General features: G+C 38.5%; 2 protein-coding genes across 4 annotated transcripts in view; both read left to right on the top strand.

Moving 5' to 3' along the window:
* The window catches only part of TLR1 (toll like receptor 1), a 43,786-nt gene that overhangs the window by 8,760 nt on the left and 16,420 nt on the right, over positions 1–18,606 (top strand). Inside the window, exon 1 of one of the 3 annotated variants that reach the window (XM_032631789.1) lies at positions 1,000–1,094. The exons of 1 other annotated variant lie outside the window; for it this stretch is intronic. The gene's annotated coding sequence lies outside the window, so the exon portion shown is untranslated. Of the gene's footprint in view, positions 1–999; positions 1,095–9,071; positions 9,382–18,606 lie in introns of those variants that run through there. One more of the 3 variants, XM_032631790.1, reaches the window with a different exon arrangement.
* Positions 977–17,959, top strand: TLR6 (toll like receptor 6). The gene is made up of 2 exons (XM_032631788.1): positions 977–1,094; positions 15,002–17,959. Exon 2 carries the CDS (start codon positions 15,071–15,073, stop codon positions 17,462–17,464), a length of 2,394 nt encoding a protein of 797 aa, XP_032487679.1. The 5' UTR covers positions 977–1,094; positions 15,002–15,070; the 3' UTR covers positions 17,465–17,959.

Genomic DNA, 18,606 nt, shown 5'->3' with positions numbered 1-18,606 from the left:
ACAGGCACCCACTCCACTCTAGCCATCTCCTCTGCTCATTCAGCAGAGATCCAGCCACTGCTTGTTGACCCTGGCCAGGCCTGTGAAGGCTTCCCGTTATGTCTGATGAGTAAGAATGTATAGTAAGAAGTTGGCCTTTCCTTCCCCTGAAAGCAGAAGTGATTCTAACCCTGATGTCCAACTTTGTCGTGGGTCAGACTGTACAGTCTTAACTTGTTTTTTTAACGATGAAATAATGCCAAACAGTGGGATTAATTATAGAATGATTATTTAACTCATATGTTCAGTTCTTTACAGAACCTCAGTTAAGGGAAAGTCTTGGGAACAGGGTATCCTGGCTGCCTGAAGTCTCTGGTTAATCAGACATCCTCTTTTTGTATCATCAAGCTTTGCTGATATTGTTCTAAAATTATTCTAAATGGCCTTTAGAAAATTGATTTTTAATTAGTTTTGCAGGATCTCAGTGGCATTTATTATTTTAGAATTAAAAATGAAAACATCTAACAATACCAAATGTTGGTCAGAACATGGAGAAACAGGACGTAATTTCCCCCGGATGTGGTAACTACCAAACTTTCCTTAAAAGTTGATTTTTTAAAAACCAATTCTTGAAACTAAGTTCATTTTATTTTAAAGTATCCCATCCAGCTAAAATAATGCTTCAAAACTGATTGATCATGGTAGTTGCAATTATATTGGAAATATTAAAAATGGTGATAAAACAGGCAAAGTTCAATAACTTTCCATTGTGGTGACAATTTAACATTCAGGCTGCAAACTTTTACAGATAAATATCACCTTAGAAAAACATTTTTCTTCATACTGAAATTGTCATAAGCTGCGTGATCATATGAATTAAGAAATTTGATTACTGTTTTAATCTGTAGCCCAGAAAAGCCTACTGACCACATGCTTTGCTCAGGACCTTTGAAGGGGAAATTCATGTGCAGGGGTAATTCCAGTAATGTCCGACAGGTGGCGCAAACCGTTTTTATGGTATTGCTTTACTCGAACTAAGGACTTGCATTTTGTCAAGCACTTATTTTTCCGTGCATTTAGAAGTTATTTTCCCTTCTTCTGAGAAAGAAATCTTGGTAAGTAAGAAGCCTCTGTGGCTTTTTCAAATTATGGAATAATTACTTCAAATAAGCAAGAAAATGCTAACGATTGTATAGGAAATAGGTAAAGTTTCTTTTAAGTTTTTGCAAAATGATTTTAAGGTTGTTTTTTTTTTTAATGTTGCAAGCGTTCTTTTTATTAGACAAGAAAGATAAAGATATGGCTATCTAGAAAGATATAAAAATAGCTAGCACTTGTCATAGTTAAGGAAAAAACTAACTGATGTTATTTCTTCTGTTTTTGTCTACTACATTTTTTCTTTTCACCTTTTCCTAGTTCCTTGTTTTCAGTAAGGTTTACAGTAGTTTCTGCCGCTGATATGGCGCCTATCACATGTTATGTATTTTTACCACAGACGTGAGTGTTTGATCTTTCCTGTCACATGGTTCTATAATTGTTTATTTGTGTCTGTCACTAATTTATAAGCTTTTGAAAGCAGGGATTATGCCTTTGCTATTCGTATTTATATCCCCAGCACTGGACGTCTGGGGCAGTTCTGGCACATAGTACGCTCTGAATAAACATTTATTAAATGGAGGAAGTGGCGGGCACTGGCCCAGAACTTGCCTTTTTCAACATTCTCACCTAAGCTTTGACAAATAAAACAGTATTTCTCTTGCATATTTGTTGATTTGATTATGGAATTGCACGTTTTTCCGGTCTTTCCTTTTTCGTAGTTTTTATTTTCATAGATCCTATCCATCATTTTCTTTCTTTTTCTTTTTTTTTTTTTCTGCGGTACGCAGGCCTCTTACTGTTGTGGCCTCTCCCGCCGCGAAGCACAGGCTCCGTACGCGCAGGCTCAGCAGCCATGCCTCACGGGCTCAGCCGCTCCGCGGCATGTGGGATCTTCCCAGACCGGGGCACGAACCCATGTTCCCTGAATCGGCAGGTGGACTCTCAACCACTGCGCCACCAGGGAAGCCCCTTTTTTTTTCATTTTCTTTCTTGATATAGAGCTTCTTCCATCTGTCTCCCCCACCCACACCTTTCATTTGATGCATTAAAGAAAAAAAACAAAACACCTTTTACCTTTTATCTCTTACACTTCCTGTAAAAAAAAAAAGTTGTGACCTCTGTAATCTTCCGCTCTCTCATCTCCCTTTTTCCCCCCCTCCATATTTTTTTTTTTTTTTTCTTAAATAGAGAAGCTCCTGGCTTAAATGTAAACACTAGGAAACGCTTGAGGACATAAATGATCGGGGAGGAATATTTGTGTTTTGGAGGCAGGGTGATATACAGGAAGCTGATCAACTTTCCTACGTAGTGGCTGAGTTTCAGTCCCCTGAACACAGACACCATCCAGAGACCTCTGAGTGGGTTCTCACTCACAGATGTCAATTTATCACGTGGAAGAAGCTCTCCCTCTCTCTCTCTCCACACAAATGCAAGTGTATTATATTTCTTTAAATATAGAATACTTTTATATTAGCTATATTTCCAGACAAGCCTTTCAACTTATAAAAGATGTTCAAAATTAGAAATTTTGGAAATATAAATTCATCTATGAGTTAGAGATCTAGAGATAACCACTGTTAGCATTTTGTATATTTCTTTCCATTCTTTTTCTTCCCCTAGGCTTTTTGTCCGTCAGGTTTTAATCATATTTAACAAAACTAGAGTCCTACTGCACACACGATTTTGTATTCTTTTGTCCACTTAACATTATGTCATAGAAAATTTTTTTCCAAAGTGCAGTATTTGAGGCTGCATGCTATTCCATGGTATGGGTGTACCATAACTGATTAAACAATTTTCTCTACTAGTCATTATGATTTTTTTCAATTTTTCATCTTCATGAACAACCTCACAGTAATATTTTTATGTGTATTCCTTTAGAAGAAAATTCTGAGAAGTGGAATTGCTAAAATAAGGGTAAGCATATTTTTAAGGAATTTATACATGGGACCAAATTGCCTTTCACAAATGTACTAATTTTTCATTCCTGCCAGCAGTAAGTGAGAGTTCTTATTTTAGTCCCACCTGCCAACACTGGGTACTATATTTTTGAATTTTCCCAATTTGGTAGGTGAAAATAATCATGCCTTTAAAAAAATATTTAAGAGAAAAATTCCCATTTGATTCACTTTATCTTTTTATACTTAACTATCTTAAATTATAGGCATGCTAATAATTCACCTCTAAATGCTTCATTCTGTATTTCTAAAAAAAGTACATTTTCCTAACATAGCCAAATAACATTATCAAAAATTAACATTTATTTCTTAATAGAATCTAATACCTGGTCCCTCTTAAAATCCTTTCTCCCCTTGATACTCAAGTAACGTTTACAGCAGGTCTGTCTAAGTTGAGATTCAGTCCAATATCACAAGTTTCATTTAGATGTTATACACTATTTTGATTTAATATGATTTTTGTGTGACTGGATGTTATTCATATTATTGACTATTGATTTTGGGGGGATAAATTTTCTGAGCAAATCACGTGATCTACTTAATTTTAAATGTCCAAAATTTGAAAAATATAGGTAACAACTAAAAGGAAAATAACCCCTCCCCTTAAAATTTTACCAGGTAGAGATCATCACTGTTAATATCTTGGTATGCATCTTATTAATTTTTCCATATGCATGTGTACATATTAACTGCTGCACATTTTATAAATAAGCTACTTTTTGTCACATATATATAGTGAGCAATTTTCCATGGAATTAGATTTTCATTATTTTTAAAGGCCACACAGTAATATTTAATTATATGGAGATACCATAATTTATTTGAACAATCTGCTATTTTTGGACAGATTTCTTTTAAAAAAAATATTTTTGTACTGGCCCCTTTATTGTACTCTTTTACTGGTTCTAACAGTTTTTTAATTACTTCTCTTGGATTTTCCACATTGACAATCACATAATCTAAAAATAATGATAATTTTATTTCCTCCATTCCAATATTTCTGTCTCTCATTTTCACCCCTTACTTACAATGACTAGAACGTCTAGAACAGTGTTAAATAATAGTGGGCATCCTTGATATTGACTTTCATGGAAATGCTTTGGGGGTGGGATATTGGTTTAAGTCAGATACTTGATATATTCTTTATCAAGTTTTTTTTTTTTTTTTTTTTTTGCAGTATGCGGGCCTCTCACTGTTGTGGCCTCTCCCGTTGCGGAGCACAGGCTCCGGACGCGCAGGCTCAGCAGCCATGGCTCACGGGCCCAGCCGCTCTGCAGCATGTGGGATCTTCCCGGACCGGGGTACAAACCTGCGTCCCCTGCATCGGCAGGCGGACTCTCAACCACTGTGCCACCAGGGAAGCCCTATCAAGTTTTAAAAGTATCTTTTAAATGTATACTTTAATTAACATGTTTTTAGTCAAAGATGAATGCTGAATTTTATCAAGTGAATTTTTAATATCTATGGAGATGCTCTTCTGTTTTTTTTCCTTTTATCCACTGCTGTATTATTGTCATAGATTTGCTAATAATAAGTCATGCTTACAATCCCAGAAACATCCAAATTAATCACTATGTATTATCCCTTCAGCATAGAGCAAGATTGATTAGGGTTTTTTCAATCTGATCTTCTCCCTACTACCAAATAATTGGAATTTATCTCTTTTATTTATATTTTAATAATATACATATACATACTCTTAATTTTATAATACACATACTTAAGCTTATATTTTTCTAACAGAATCTTGAGTTAATTGGTATCTATAACTTCTTCTCAGTCAGGCAAGGATCTTTACATGCTTTCAGTCCACTCTCTCCCTCTCCCTCCACTATCCACTAACTCCCTTGTTATCATTGGCAATTTAAATTCCAGATTGTTATTAAAATTTTTGTCATCAATCCTTATTGGGACTTAGCAATAAATTTTCTACTTTTTTTGCAAAGTATTCCTTCTTGATTCCCAATTTTTTTTTTTTGAGTCAGTTTCTCTTTCAGAGGATAGAGTCTATCCTTTAGTAATTCATATAGTGGATCTGTCTTCCACATCTTTTAGCATTTCTTTCATATATTTAATCTCTTTGGCCTCTTGGACTGTATTTTGGGAAAATTCCTCTTCTTGGTCTTCTATCTCACTGATTCTCACATCAGCAGTGCCACTCTGCAGTTCAACTCATCCAACGAGTTTTCCATTTCAGTTATTAAGTTTTTAATTTTCATGATTCCTACTCCATTCCTTTTTAGAATCTTACCTCTCTGAGGATGTCTATCTATTAAAATGCCTATTCTCTTTTATCTCTGTCTCCTTGGGTGTTAATGTCTGTTGTATCTCGAGTCTGGTTCCTTTCTATCACAGGGTTTGCTTTGTAAAAGCGTCATGCTTCTTGTTTGTGCAACCCAAATTGTGCTTGAGGCTCCATGTAAAACTGCTTGTTGATCTGTTTTCACAGCCTGCTTGTTGAACGGTTAGACCAAACTAGTCTGTATTAATTCTATATTGCTGCTGTAACAAATTACCACAAACTTAGCGGCTTGAAAAACACACTTTATCATCTTACAGTTCTGTAGGCTAGTAGTCCAAAATAGGTCTTATTGGGTTTAAGGTGTTGGCAAGGCTGCATTGCTTCTGGAGGCTCTACAGGAGAATCCACTTACTTGCCTTTCTGAGCTTCTAGAGGCTGCTTGCATACCTTGGCTCATGGCCCTCTTCCTCAAGAAAGGTCACATCCTTCTCATATCACATCACTCTGACCTCTTCTGCCTCACTTTTCCACTTTTAAGGATACTTTGATTACATTGGGCCCACCTGAGTAAATTTTAAGGTCAGCTGATTAGCAATCTTAATACTACCTGCAACTTTTAATCCCTTTTTCCATGTAACAGCATATTTACAAGTTCTGAGATTAGGAAGTGGACATCTCTGGGAGGCTACTATTCTGTCTATCGTAGTCCAATCTACTTGTGGATTTCAGAGACTTCTCTTGGTTTCAGTTCCCCTAAAGACTTCCCTTTCTGCTTTTAAGTGTGTGTGTGTGTGTGTGTGTGTGTGTGTGTGTGTGTGTGTGTGTATTTCATCATTTTGGGGATTTAGGGCAAGAGGCGGTGGCTAGCACATGTGCATATCACCCTGTTGACTCTCATCATTTTTAATGTTTATAATTGAAAATGTGATTTTCTTGATCCAGAACATATTAAAAAGTGATCTTAAAAGTTTATTTTGTAGTCAGAAATACGACTTTACGAATTTCTGCTTTGGGGTATTTGTTTTAAAATTTATTTGACCTAAGAAACAATTTTAGCAAATGTTCCATGAACCCTGGCCCTTAGATATAAAATATTCTCTTTTTGTAGGGTCAAAGTTTATTAAGTCTCTATTAAATCCTTTATTAATTATTTTATTCAAACCCTCCATATATGTTTATTTTTTGCTACTAGATCTAACTATGACCCAGAGAAATATATTACTTTCATTATCAATGTCTCCTTATGTTTTCAGCATTGTTACTTTGTAAATTTTGATGCAATGTTATTCATTGCATAGGTGTTCTTATCTGTTGTATTTTCATTGTGAGCTATTTGTTTTAACCAGTATTAAACAGTAGCTTCTCTTATTCTCATTGCCCAATTCTCTGATACTTTGACCTAATGGAGTATTATACATACAAACTGCAATTTCTGATGAATACACTTGCTAAAGTTCTTATTTCTGCCCCACTTACAAGTATTGTTGTATGTCTTACACCATTCAGAATGAAATGTACTCCCTCAAATCCCTCCTTACCTCTTGCCCAGTTCTTTTTATTTTCCAGCGTTATTGAGATATAATTGGCATACAACACTGTGTAAGTCTAAGGTCTACAATGTGACAATTTGATACATGTATATTGCAAAATGATTACCACAATAAAGTTAGTTATCCACATCCATCACACACACCTTTGTGTGTGTGTGTGGTAATAATATGTATGATCTACTCTCTTAGCAATTTTCGAGTATATTATACAGTCTTGTTAACTGTAGTCCTCAGGCTGCATATTGGATCCCTAGAACCCATTCACCTTACATCTGGAAGCTTGTAGCCTTTGACTAACATCTCCCCATTTCCTCTGTTTCCTGGCCACTACCTTTCTATTCTCTGTTCTATGAGTTTGGCTTTTTTAGATCCCACATATAAGTGAGATTATACAGTATTTGTCTTTCTCTGTCTGACTTACTTTCACTTAGCATAATGCCCTCAAGGTCCATTCATGTTGTCACACATGGCAGTATTTCCTTCTTTTTATGGCTGCATAGTATTCCACTGTGTGTCTGCACCACATTTTCTTTACCCATTCACCCGCTGATAGACACTTAGGTTGTTTCCATGTCTTGACTATTGGGAATAATGCTGGAATGAACATGGGGGTGCACTATCTTTGAGATAGTTATTTCATTTCCTTCAGATACATACCAATAAGTAGGATTGCTAGATCACATGGTAGTTCTATTTTTGATATTTTGAGGGGCCTCCATACTGTTTTCCATAGTGGCTGCACCAATTTACATTCCCACCAACAGTGCACAAGGGTTCCCTTTTCTCCACATCCTTGCCAACAGTTGTTATCTCTTGTCTTTTTGAGAATAGCCATTCTAATAGGTGTGAGGTGATATCTCATTGTGATTTTGATTTGCATTTCCCTGATGATTAGTGATGTTGAGCATTTCTTCATGTACCTGTTGGCCACCTGTATATCTTCTTTGGAAAAAATGTCTATTTAGGTCTTCTGCCCATTTTAAAATAAAATTATTTAAGTTTTTGTTTTGTTTTCACTATAGAGTTATATGAATTCCTTACATATTTTGGATATTAACCCCTTACCAGATAAAATGGTTTATATTTTCTCCTATTCTGTTGGTTGATTTTTCATTTTGTTGATTGTTTCTGTTGCTGTGCATGAGGATTTTTAGTTTGATGTAGCCCCATTTGTTTATTTTTGCATTTGTTGCTTATGTTTTTGGTGTCAGATCCAAAAAAAATCATTTCCAAGACCAAAGTCAGGGAGCTTTTCTCCTACTTGTTTTTCTAGGAGTTTTATGGTTTCAGATCTTACAGTTAAGTCTTTAATCCATTTGGAGTAAATTTTTGTGAGTGGGGTAAGAAACAGGTTCAATTGCATTCTTTTGCATATGCTTATCCACTTTTCCAAACACCATTTATTGGAGAGACAACCCTTTCCGCATTGAGTCTTCTTGACTCTCTTGCCAAATATTAGTTGACCATATATGTGTGAGCTTAGTTCTCAGCTCTTGATTTTGCTCCATTGGTCTGTGTGTCTGTTTTTATGCTAAATTTATACTGTTTTGATTACTATAGCTTTGTAATATGTTTTGAAACCAGGAAGTGTGATGCCTCCAGCTTTGCTCTGTCTCAGGCTTGTTTGGCTATTCAGGGTCTTTTGTGGCTCCATGTGAATTTTAGGATCTTTTTTTTTCATTTATGTGGAAAATGCCTTTGGAATTTGTTAGGGATTGCACTGAATCTATAGATGGCTTTGGGTGGTGTGGACATTTTAACAATATTAAGTCTTCTAATCCATGAACATGGCATATCTTTCCATTTATTTGTGTCTTCTTCAGTTTCTTTCATCAATTCCTTATAGTTTTCAGTGTACAGGTCTTTCACCTCCTTGGTTAAATTTATTATTTTTCTTGCATTTGTAAATGGGATTGTTTTCTTTATTTCTTTTTCATATAGTTGTTGTTAGCATATAGAAACACAACTAATTTTGTATGTTGGTTTTGTATCCTGTGACTTACTGAATTTGTTTATTCTAACAGCTTTTTGGTGGAATCTTTAGGATTCTCTACATATAAAATCATATCATTTGCAAACAGATAATTTTACTTCTTATTTTCCAATTTGGACACCTTTATTTCTTTTTCTTGCCTAATTGCTCTGGCTAGGACTTTCAGTACTGTGTTGAATAGGAGTGGTGATAGTGCTTCTTGCTCGGTTCTTACCTGATAATGTCCATCACTGACTAGGTGTAGAAATCTTGGAGAGCTGGGGGGGGGGGTGGTCTGTAGAAGGAAAACTCAGTATTCTGACCCACTAACATCAGTAGCATTGGGGTAAAAGAAATGCTACTTAATTGCCTGGTTGTTACTTATCCTTGGTGTTTGAATCAGAGACAAACAGGTAGAGGGACAAAATTCTTTCCTACCTTTCAGAAGGGAGTCTGTTTTCCTGAAACAAAGCTTGAGTATGCCAGGTTTTCCTTAATACAGCTCCAGATATTTCTTCATGAGTGTAAATGCTTTTGGATCCGGCCATTAATTTTCCATCCTTCTTTGGTTTTGGTGACAAGGTGGGTTTTTGAGAGTTTCTGTGTTTTCTGGGTGTTTTGATGGGCAGGTGGGAAATGCTGTATTGGAGGAGCCGGGAGGGACTTTTAACCACTATATGCCATTTTGCAATGAAATTTCCCCAACCCAGAAGAGTTTTTACTCTTCCAAAGTATGACTAGTTGAAACTATTCATCTCTTAACTATTTTGCTATTTCCAGTATGCCCTCAAGTGATGAACAGTGGATCCTTTTGTTAATAAAACTGAACAACAACAAGTAGTCAAAATCTGTTCTCAATTATTCCTGCTACACAGGACCCTGTTGCCTGCTCTTGTCCCCTGGGGCCTCCTAGATGCTTTTTTGTGGAGATCAGATCCTAAATGGGGTTGAGCAAGCCTCGAAGTTCTAGCCCTTTGTCTTGGTAGCAGATATTGAGTCGATGGGAGCATACACCTGCCTCCTCCCCTCAGCCAGGTAATCTTTTCTCATTCACTCAGCATCATTGTCATGAGAGGCAATGTCTTGTAATCCATTGTAGTACAGTGAGACTTTCTGGGCTCTGGGAAGACTTTTGTCTTACATACAGCAGCTTTATCCTGACGTGCCTTCTGATTTCTTCAGTGCACTTTTTAATATTTCTCCATCTTCTCCTGTTTTATCAGCGTGTCAACTGTAGGAACTTGATGATTTCAGATTATCAAGTGCCGACTCCTGCCTCTCTGAATTTGTTGCTTCTGGTCTAATGTGAATGGGAAAAACGTATTTCCATGTTTATGGGAATTGTGTCCAAAAACAAGATCCTGCAACTAAAAAAAAAATCCTGTGACTGGAAAGAGCAGAGTATATGTGTTATCTCAACGGACCCTCGCCAGTCTGTGAAGCACTTCTAACCTCTGCCTATAGGTGGTTCCAGGCAGATGTGGTGTGGACACTCCAATGTAGGTGCAGGAGGCTGCCCTGTGGCCATCACAGCTGCCACTGCTGCTTTCAGGATGCTGCTGAAGGAATTAGGTGGCTGTGGAGCCTGGTGTGTCCTGGCCAGCTTTTGTTCCCTCCTGGGGCTCATAGATGTTTTTCTGTGCAGATCAGAGCTGGAGTGGCATAGACTCACGAATGTGTGTCTGAATTTCTGGGACTGGCTTCTTCCTTGACCTTTTGCACAGTTTTAGTTCCACCCCTTTGTCTCAGTCACAAGCATGATATCTGTGGGCTGGTGAATCTGCTTCCACCTCGCAATGGTCATCAATGCCCGGCTTGGCCTGTATTAATCATATCTTCTCAAATGGCTCCATGAACGGTAGTATCCTCTCTGCCAGCCCAGCTACAGCTGGTTTTGTTGAGGTCCAATTCATGGAGGTAAAGAGTATAAGTAGTTCTTCCTTGTAACACAAACTTGGCCTCATTCCTATCCTCATCTACCCTCACAAGAGGATTTATCCCCTGTCTTATGCCATAGAGATTTAGCCTTCAAGCTACAGGGAGATGGGCCTTCCAACCAGGCCTCAGGGACTTGTCAACCACCTTCCTCCCCATCCTTTTCATCTCATGTTGTTTTGGCCAAATTGAGTTGAGGATCTGAAGGTCTAGCCTACTGCTGGCATGGCTCTGCAGTGCCCACCAGGAGGACCTCTCAGGCTCATCTGAACATTCAGATGCACAAGTGCTAATAGGCCACACTTGGTCCCAGTTTACTCAGGAAGATACAGGAGAGGAAATAGAGCTCAGGTTTCTTACTTGGTATTTATAGTTCATACGCAGTCCTTTCAGCCTGGATGCTATTTACCGTTCAATGGTCATTTTTAAAAAAATAAATTTATTTGTTTTTATTTTTGGCTGTGTTGGGTCTTTGTTGCTGTGCACGGGCTTTCTCTAGTTGTGGTGAGCTGGGTTACTCTTTGTTGTGGTGCGTGGGCTTCTCATTGTGTTGGCTTCTTTTATTGTGGAGCACGGGCTCTAGGCATGTGGGTTTCAGTAGTTGTGGCTCGTGGGCTCTAGAGCACAGGCTCAGTAGTTGTGGCGCATGGGCTTAGATGCTCCACGGCATGTGGGCTCTTCCCAGACAAGGGATCGAAACCATGTTCCCTGCATTTGCAGGCGGATTCTTAACCACTGTGCCACCAGGGAAGCCTCTCAATGGTCACTTTTATCATAAGTGATTCTCCCTGATAACACAGCTGACATTCTCCCTGTATCAGGTTTCCAGAAAAGAGTTAGATCAGATTAGTCCATGGAGAAGGAGAGAAATGAGTTTGTTAACCCTTCACCCATGAGGGGTCACTGGTTGCAGCAGATGGCTGAGCATAGTACCAAATTGAATATTGGTGTAGACTCGTGAGAATGTCTTGTAGTTTTTGGCAGTAGCTCCTTGCATACCATTTTATACAATTTTAGATGATCAAACTGACTGACTGGTAAAACATTTTGAGGGGATAAGAGGACTGCCCTTTGAAAGAGCAATAAAGTATTCGGAGTCCAATGAGAAGAGACCGTAGTCACGTAGTTAACTTTTAAGACAGTTGATTTAGTCTTTGTCTAGCAAATCAATGTCTGTGCTTCCTCGGGGACCATTTCTATTGACTTTTCTTCTCCTTTTTTTAATAGACTTTATTTATTTATTTATTTTTAATTTGTTTTGTTTTGTTTGCGGTACGCGGGCCTCTCACCGCTGTGGCCTCTCCCGTCGCGGAGCACAGGTTCCGGACGCGCAGGCCCAGCGGCCATGGCTCACGGGCCCAGCCGCTCCGCGGCATGTGGGATCCTCCCGGACCGGGGCGTGAACCCGCGTCATGCATCAGCAGGCGGAATCTCAACCACTGCCACCAGGGAAGCCCTAATAGACTTTATTTTTTAGAGCAGTTTTCGGTTTACGGAAAATTTGAGTAAGTGGGCCAGAGAGTTCCCATATACTCCCTTTCCACTGCACACAATTTTCCTTATTATAACATTTTGCATTAGTGTGGTATATGTGTTATAATTGGTGAACCAATAATGATATATTAACTAAAGTCTATACTTTACATTAGGATTCAGTCTTTGTGTTGCATAGTTCTATAGGTTTGACAAATGCATAAGGTCATATATCCACCATTACAAAATCACATGGAATAGTTTCATTGCCCTAAAAGTCCTCTATAATCTGCCTATTCATCCTCCACCCCCCAGCCTCTGTCAACCACTGATCTTTAATGTCTCTTTAGTTTTGCCTTTTCCAGAATGTCAGAGAGTTGGAATCATACAGTTGGTAGCCTTTTCTGATTGGCTTCCTCACTTAGCAATCGCATTTTGGTTCCTCCATGGCTTGACAGCTCACTCCTTTTTATTGCTGAATAATAATCCATTGGATGGATGTACCACAGCTTGTTTATCTTTTTATCTATTGAAAGACATCTTGTTGCTTTCAGTTTGGGGCTGTTATGAATAAAGCTTCTATCAACATCCACGTGCAGGGTTTTTATTTGTTGTGGGGTTTTTTTTGCGATACGCAGGCCTCTCACTGTTGTGGCCTCTCCCGTTGCGGAGCACAGGCTCCAGACGCGCAGGCTCAGCGGCCATGGCTCACGGGCCTAGCCGCTCCATGGCATGTGTGATCTTCCCAGACTGGGGCACGAACCCGTGTCCCCTGCATCGGCAGGTGGATTCTCAACCACTGCGCCACCAGGGAAACCCTCACGTGCAGGTTTTTGTGTGGACATAGATTTTCAGTTCATTTGGGTAAATATCTAGGAGTGTGATTGCTGGCTCATATGGTAAAACTATGTTTAGCTCTGTAAGAAACTGTCAGACTGTCTTCCAAAGTATCTGTACCATTTTGAATTTCAATAATGAATGAAAGTTCCAGTTGCTCCATATCCTCACCAACATTTGATGTTGTTTCAGGATTGTTTGGCCAATCTAACAGATATGTAGTAGTTCCTCATTGTTTTAACTTGCAATTCCCTAATGACATATGGTATTGAGTATCTTTTCACGTCCTTATTTGCCATTTGTATAACTCCTTTGGTGAAATATCTGTTCAGATCTTTTGCCCATTTTTAAATTGTGTTGTTTATTTTCCTGTTGAGCTTGAGTTCTTCATTTATTTTGGATACAAGTTCTTTAACAGATACGTGCTTTGCAAATATTTTCTCCCAGTCTGTGGCTTGTCTTTTCATTTTCTTAATTGCAAAGCAGAAAATTTTAATTTTAATGAAGTCCAACTTAACATTTTTTTCTTTCATGGATTGTACTTTTGATGTTGTGTCTAAAAGTCATTGCCAATTCAAGGTTATCTAGATTTTCTCCTATACTAACCTCTAGAAGTTTTATAGTTTTGTATTTTACATTTAGGTCTGTGGTCCATTTTGAGCTAGACCTTCTGTTTTTTTTTTTTTTTTTTGCATGTGGAATGTCTAGTTCTTCCAGCACTATTTGTTAAAAAGACTATCCTGTCTACACTGAATTGTCTTTGCTTCTTTGTAAAAGATCAGTTGACTGTATTTGGATGGGTTTATTTTTGAGCTTGCTATGCTGGACAGTTGATCTATCTGTCCATTCTTTCACCAATACCACACTGTCTTGATTGCTATAGCTTTACGTAAGACTTGAAGTTGGGTAGTGTCAGTTCTCTAACTTTGTTCTTTTAAATTTTTTTTCCTATGAATGAACAATACTTTTTTATTCCTCTGCATGCCTCATAGTTCTTTTACTTCAGTCAGGCATTTTGAATATTATAACGTGGTAACTGGAAATATTAGGATGTGGTAACTCAGATTCTCCTCTTTCCCAGGGTTTGTTGTTGCTGCTTGCTGTGGGGTGTGGTTGTTTATCTGTTTAGTGATGTTTCTAAACTATTTTTGTAAAGACTGTATTCCTTCTTGTGTGTGGCCATTGAATTCTCTGTTCCATTGGCTTAGTGGTCAGCTAGTGATTTGACAGAGATTTTCTTAAACATCTGGAGAAAAAAAACCAAAACAAAACAAAACAAAAAATACCTGATCTTTGCAGATTGGCTGTGTTGAAGCACTTCTTCAGTGCTTATCCAGGCTGTTTACACCTCTGCCTTAGCTTTTACTTTCTGCTTGCACGGAGCCTAAAAGCCAATCAGAGGTGAATGTTTAGGATTTTCTCAGGTCTTCTCTGAGCATTCATCCAGCCCTGGGCATGTGTATGGCCTCTAGACTACCTGGGATACATGGAGATTTCTAGAGCCTTTCTTCTCCCATGTATCTCCTTTCCCAGCTTCCTCTTTCTCTGGCTTTCTGGTGTGTCTGCTGCCTGCCCCATATCTTATCCCTTCCTCCAGGTGGCTGTGGCTAGTGTTTGTGCCTTTAAAGGTTTTCGAAACACTGTCCAGGAGGCTGCTGCAGCCCTGGGAAAGTTCTGAGTTGGATGGGGTGAAACAAAGGCACACTCCTGAGTGGACCCCTCAGAAAGCCACCAGACAGGTTATAACACACACCCACAATTCTTTGCTAACAAGGTCTGTATTGCCTTTCCTGGCACAAGCAACTTGTATAACTGGAAAAAACAACACATTAAATTATGGGGACAGAAATGATTCTGATAATGAATGAAGAACTCATTGAGATTTTGTGTTTAGTAAGCTGAGGTTTGAGAGCAATCATCCAATCTTTATACATTTTAATGTATATTATATTTCTAGAATTTGGATTCATAGCAAGATGTTCTGAAGAACAGCAACAACCCTCTAGGGGATAGCCACTTCAACATCATGACCAAAGGCAAAGAATCTGCTGTCAGAAACCTTCATTTTGTTTACATCCTGACCTTAGTATTTGGAACCATAATCCATTTCTCTGATGAAAGTGAATTTGTGGTGGACATGTCAAAAATAGGCCTTATTCATGTTCGCAAAGACCTGTCACCAAAAACCAAAGTCTTAGATATGTCTCAAAACTACATATCTGAGCTTCACCTCTCTGACATCGGCTTTCTCTCAGGGTTGAAAGTTTTGAGACTTTCCCATAATAGAATCCAGTACCTTGATATTAGTATTTTCAAGTTCAACCAGGATTTGGAATATTTGGATTTATCTCACAATTGGTTGCAGAAGATATCCTGTCATCCGATCACTACAAGTCTCAAGCATTTAGACCTCTCATTCAATGACTTTGATGCCCTGCCCATCTGTAAGGAATTTGGCAACTTGACTCAACTGAATTTCTTAGGATTAAGTGCGACAAAGTTACAGCAATTAGATCTACTACCAATTTCTCACTTGCACCTCAGTTGCATCCTTCTGGATTTGGAAGGTTATTTTGTGAAAGAAAACGAGAAAGAAAGTCTTCAAATTCTGAATACAAAGGAACTTCACCTTGTTTTTCACCCAAATAGCTTCTTCTCTGTCCAAGTGAACATATCAGTGAATAGTTTAGGGTGGTTACAACTGACTAATATTAAATTGAATGACGACAACTGTCAAGTTTTAATTAAATTTTTGTCAGAACTCACTAGAGGGCCAATCTTACTGAATTTTACCCTAAACCATATGGAAACAACTTGGAAATGTTTGGTTGGAGTTTTTCAATTCCTTTGGCCCAAACCTGTAGAATATCTCAATATTTACAATTTAACAATAGTTGAAAGCATCAGTGAAGAAGTTTTTACTTATCATGAAACAACATTGAAAGCACTGAATATAGAACATATTATAAACAGAGTTTTTATTTTTTCACAGACAGCATTATACAGAGTGTTTTCTGAGATGACTGTTACGATGTTAACCATATCAGACACACCTTTTGTACACATGCTTTGTCCTCAGAAACCAAGCACATTTACGTTTTTGAACTTCACCCAGAATATTTTCACAGATAGTGTTTTTCAAAATTGCCACACTTTAGTTAGATTGGAGACACTTATTCTACAAAAGAATGAATTAACAGACCTTTTCAAAGTAGGTCTCATGACTAAGGATATGCTCTCTTTGGAAATACTGGATGTTAGCTGGAATTCTTTGGAATATGATAGACATGATGGAAATTGCACTTGGGTTGGGAGTATAGTGGTGTTAAATTTATCTTCAAATATACTTACTGACTCTGTTTTCAGATGTTTACCTCCCAGGGTCAAGGTTCTTGATCTCCACAATAACAGAATAAGGAGCATCCCTAAAGATGTCACCAGTCTAGAAACTTTGCAAGAACTCAATGTTGCTTCCAATTCTTTAGCCCACCTTCCTGGATGTGGTACCTTTAGCAGCCTTTCCATACTGATCATTGACTATAATTCAGTCTCCAACCCATCAGCTGATTTCTTCCAGAGCTGCCAGAAGATTAGGTCCCTAAAAGCAGGGAACAATCCATTCCAATGTACATGTGAGTTAAGAGACTTTATCCAAAGTGTAGGCCAAGTATCAAGTGAAGTGGTAGAGGGTTGGCCTGATTCTTATAAGTGTGATTATCCAGAAAGCTATAAGGGAACCCCACTAAAGGACTTCCATGTATCTCAATTATCCTGCAACACAGCTCTGCTGATTGTCACCATTGGGGTCCCTGGGCTGGTATTGGCTGTTACCGTGACTGTCCTCTGTATCTACTTGGATCTGCCCTGGTATCTCAGGATGGTGTGGCAGTGGACCCAGACCCGGCGCAGGGCTAGGAATGTACCCTTAGGAGAACTCCAAAGAGCTCTCCAGTTCCATGCTTTTATTTCATATAGTGAACATGATTCTGCCTGGGTGAAGAATGAGTTAATACCAAACCTAGAAAAAGAAGATATAAGAATTTGTCTCCATGAGAGAAACTTTGTTCCTGGCAAGAGCATCGTGGAAAATATCATAAACTGCATTGAGAAAAGTTACAAGTGCATCTTTGTTTTGTCTCCCAACTTTGTCCAGAGTGAGTGGTGCCATTATGAACTCTACTTTGCCCACCACAATCTCTTCCATGAAGGATCTAATAACTTAATCCTGATCTTGCTGGATCCCATTCCACAGAACAGCATCCCTGGCAAGTATCACAAGCTGAGGGCTCTCATGGCCCAGAGAACTTATTTGGAATGGCCCAAGGAGAAGAGCAAACATGGACTTTTTTGGGCTAATATTAGAGCTGCTTTTAATATTAAATTAATACTAGTCACTGAAAGTGATGATGTGAAAGCTTAAAAAAAGATCAGACGTCCAACTTAAGAAACCATCACTAACTTGAATTCTGATGGACACTGTGCTTTCAAGTTATTGTGTTTGCTGCCTCCATTATCTCCATGCATTCAGGAAACACTTAATGAAAACTGTGTTTCAGTTGAACTGGGAACCAGACTGGGGGCTGTGGTGGTGCTCAAACGTGCTGATGACAGGTAGCTCAGTCTCTTCTGGTTGAACCATTCCGTTTCAAATTGAAACAAGCTCTTTTGAGTAAATGCTCAGTCGTTCAAGGACCTTTCCCCTCTCTTCTCCTTTCCCCAGAGGATTTTGTGTGAGCAGGAGTTTATGAGACTTCATGGCAGGAAAGAGTCAACCTCAGAACTGTATGCAGTGGTACTTGGGGTGTCCTGTGGATCCTCATCGGCCTCTGGTCAGCTCTGTTATCCTGCTCTACTTTGGGGCTGGGGGAGAAATTAGACCAGATATGGAAAATAAAGATACTTTTTTTTCTTCACATCTGAGTAATAGTTTATAAAATGTTTGACTTTGCTACACAAATATGCAATTAATCAGTAGCGACTCATGGCATTGGTAGTCTATGTATATAAAGGGAAATAGAGTCTTAGTCATAGGCTGTTGAGGCCAAAGACATGATTTACTGGCTTGCCAAGGAAACTCAGAGCCAGATTTATTTGTAACCAATTGAATAGGAGTTATCTGGTTGTGTTAGAATTTTGGCGAATGCCTCAAAGCTGACAAAAGGCCGTAAATATCACCACATTTTAAACAGATATTAGACACAGCCAGGCTGGAATTATAAAAAAATAGCAGAAAGAGGTCAGTAACTATCAGTAACTATCAACTCATATTACCCATTTTCAGAAGACTGGCTTCAAAAGGGTGATTAGAGAGTCATTAAGTAGAGGTTCTAGACTTATGGGGAAATTGCTTTGGATTTCTTCCAAAGGCAAACGAGATGGGCTGTAAGCTTAGGAGAACAGAAACCTCACATCCTACTCGCAGCCTGAAAGCTTGCAGAGTAACAGGAATGCACAGGTCCAGTGAGGCAGACAGAGTATGGAGTGAGAGCTCTTGGAAGAGCTGGATGAGTGTCACCTATTGGCAAACAATGCTTTGCAAATATAGGTGCTTGATAAATATTT

This window comes from Phocoena sinus, chromosome 5 (genome assembly GCF_008692025.1).
Source record: "Phocoena sinus isolate mPhoSin1 chromosome 5, mPhoSin1.pri, whole genome shotgun sequence".
NCBI lineage: Eukaryota > Metazoa > Chordata > Mammalia > Artiodactyla > Phocoenidae > Phocoena > Phocoena sinus.
This window is presented reverse-complemented; position numbering and strand designations above follow the sequence as displayed.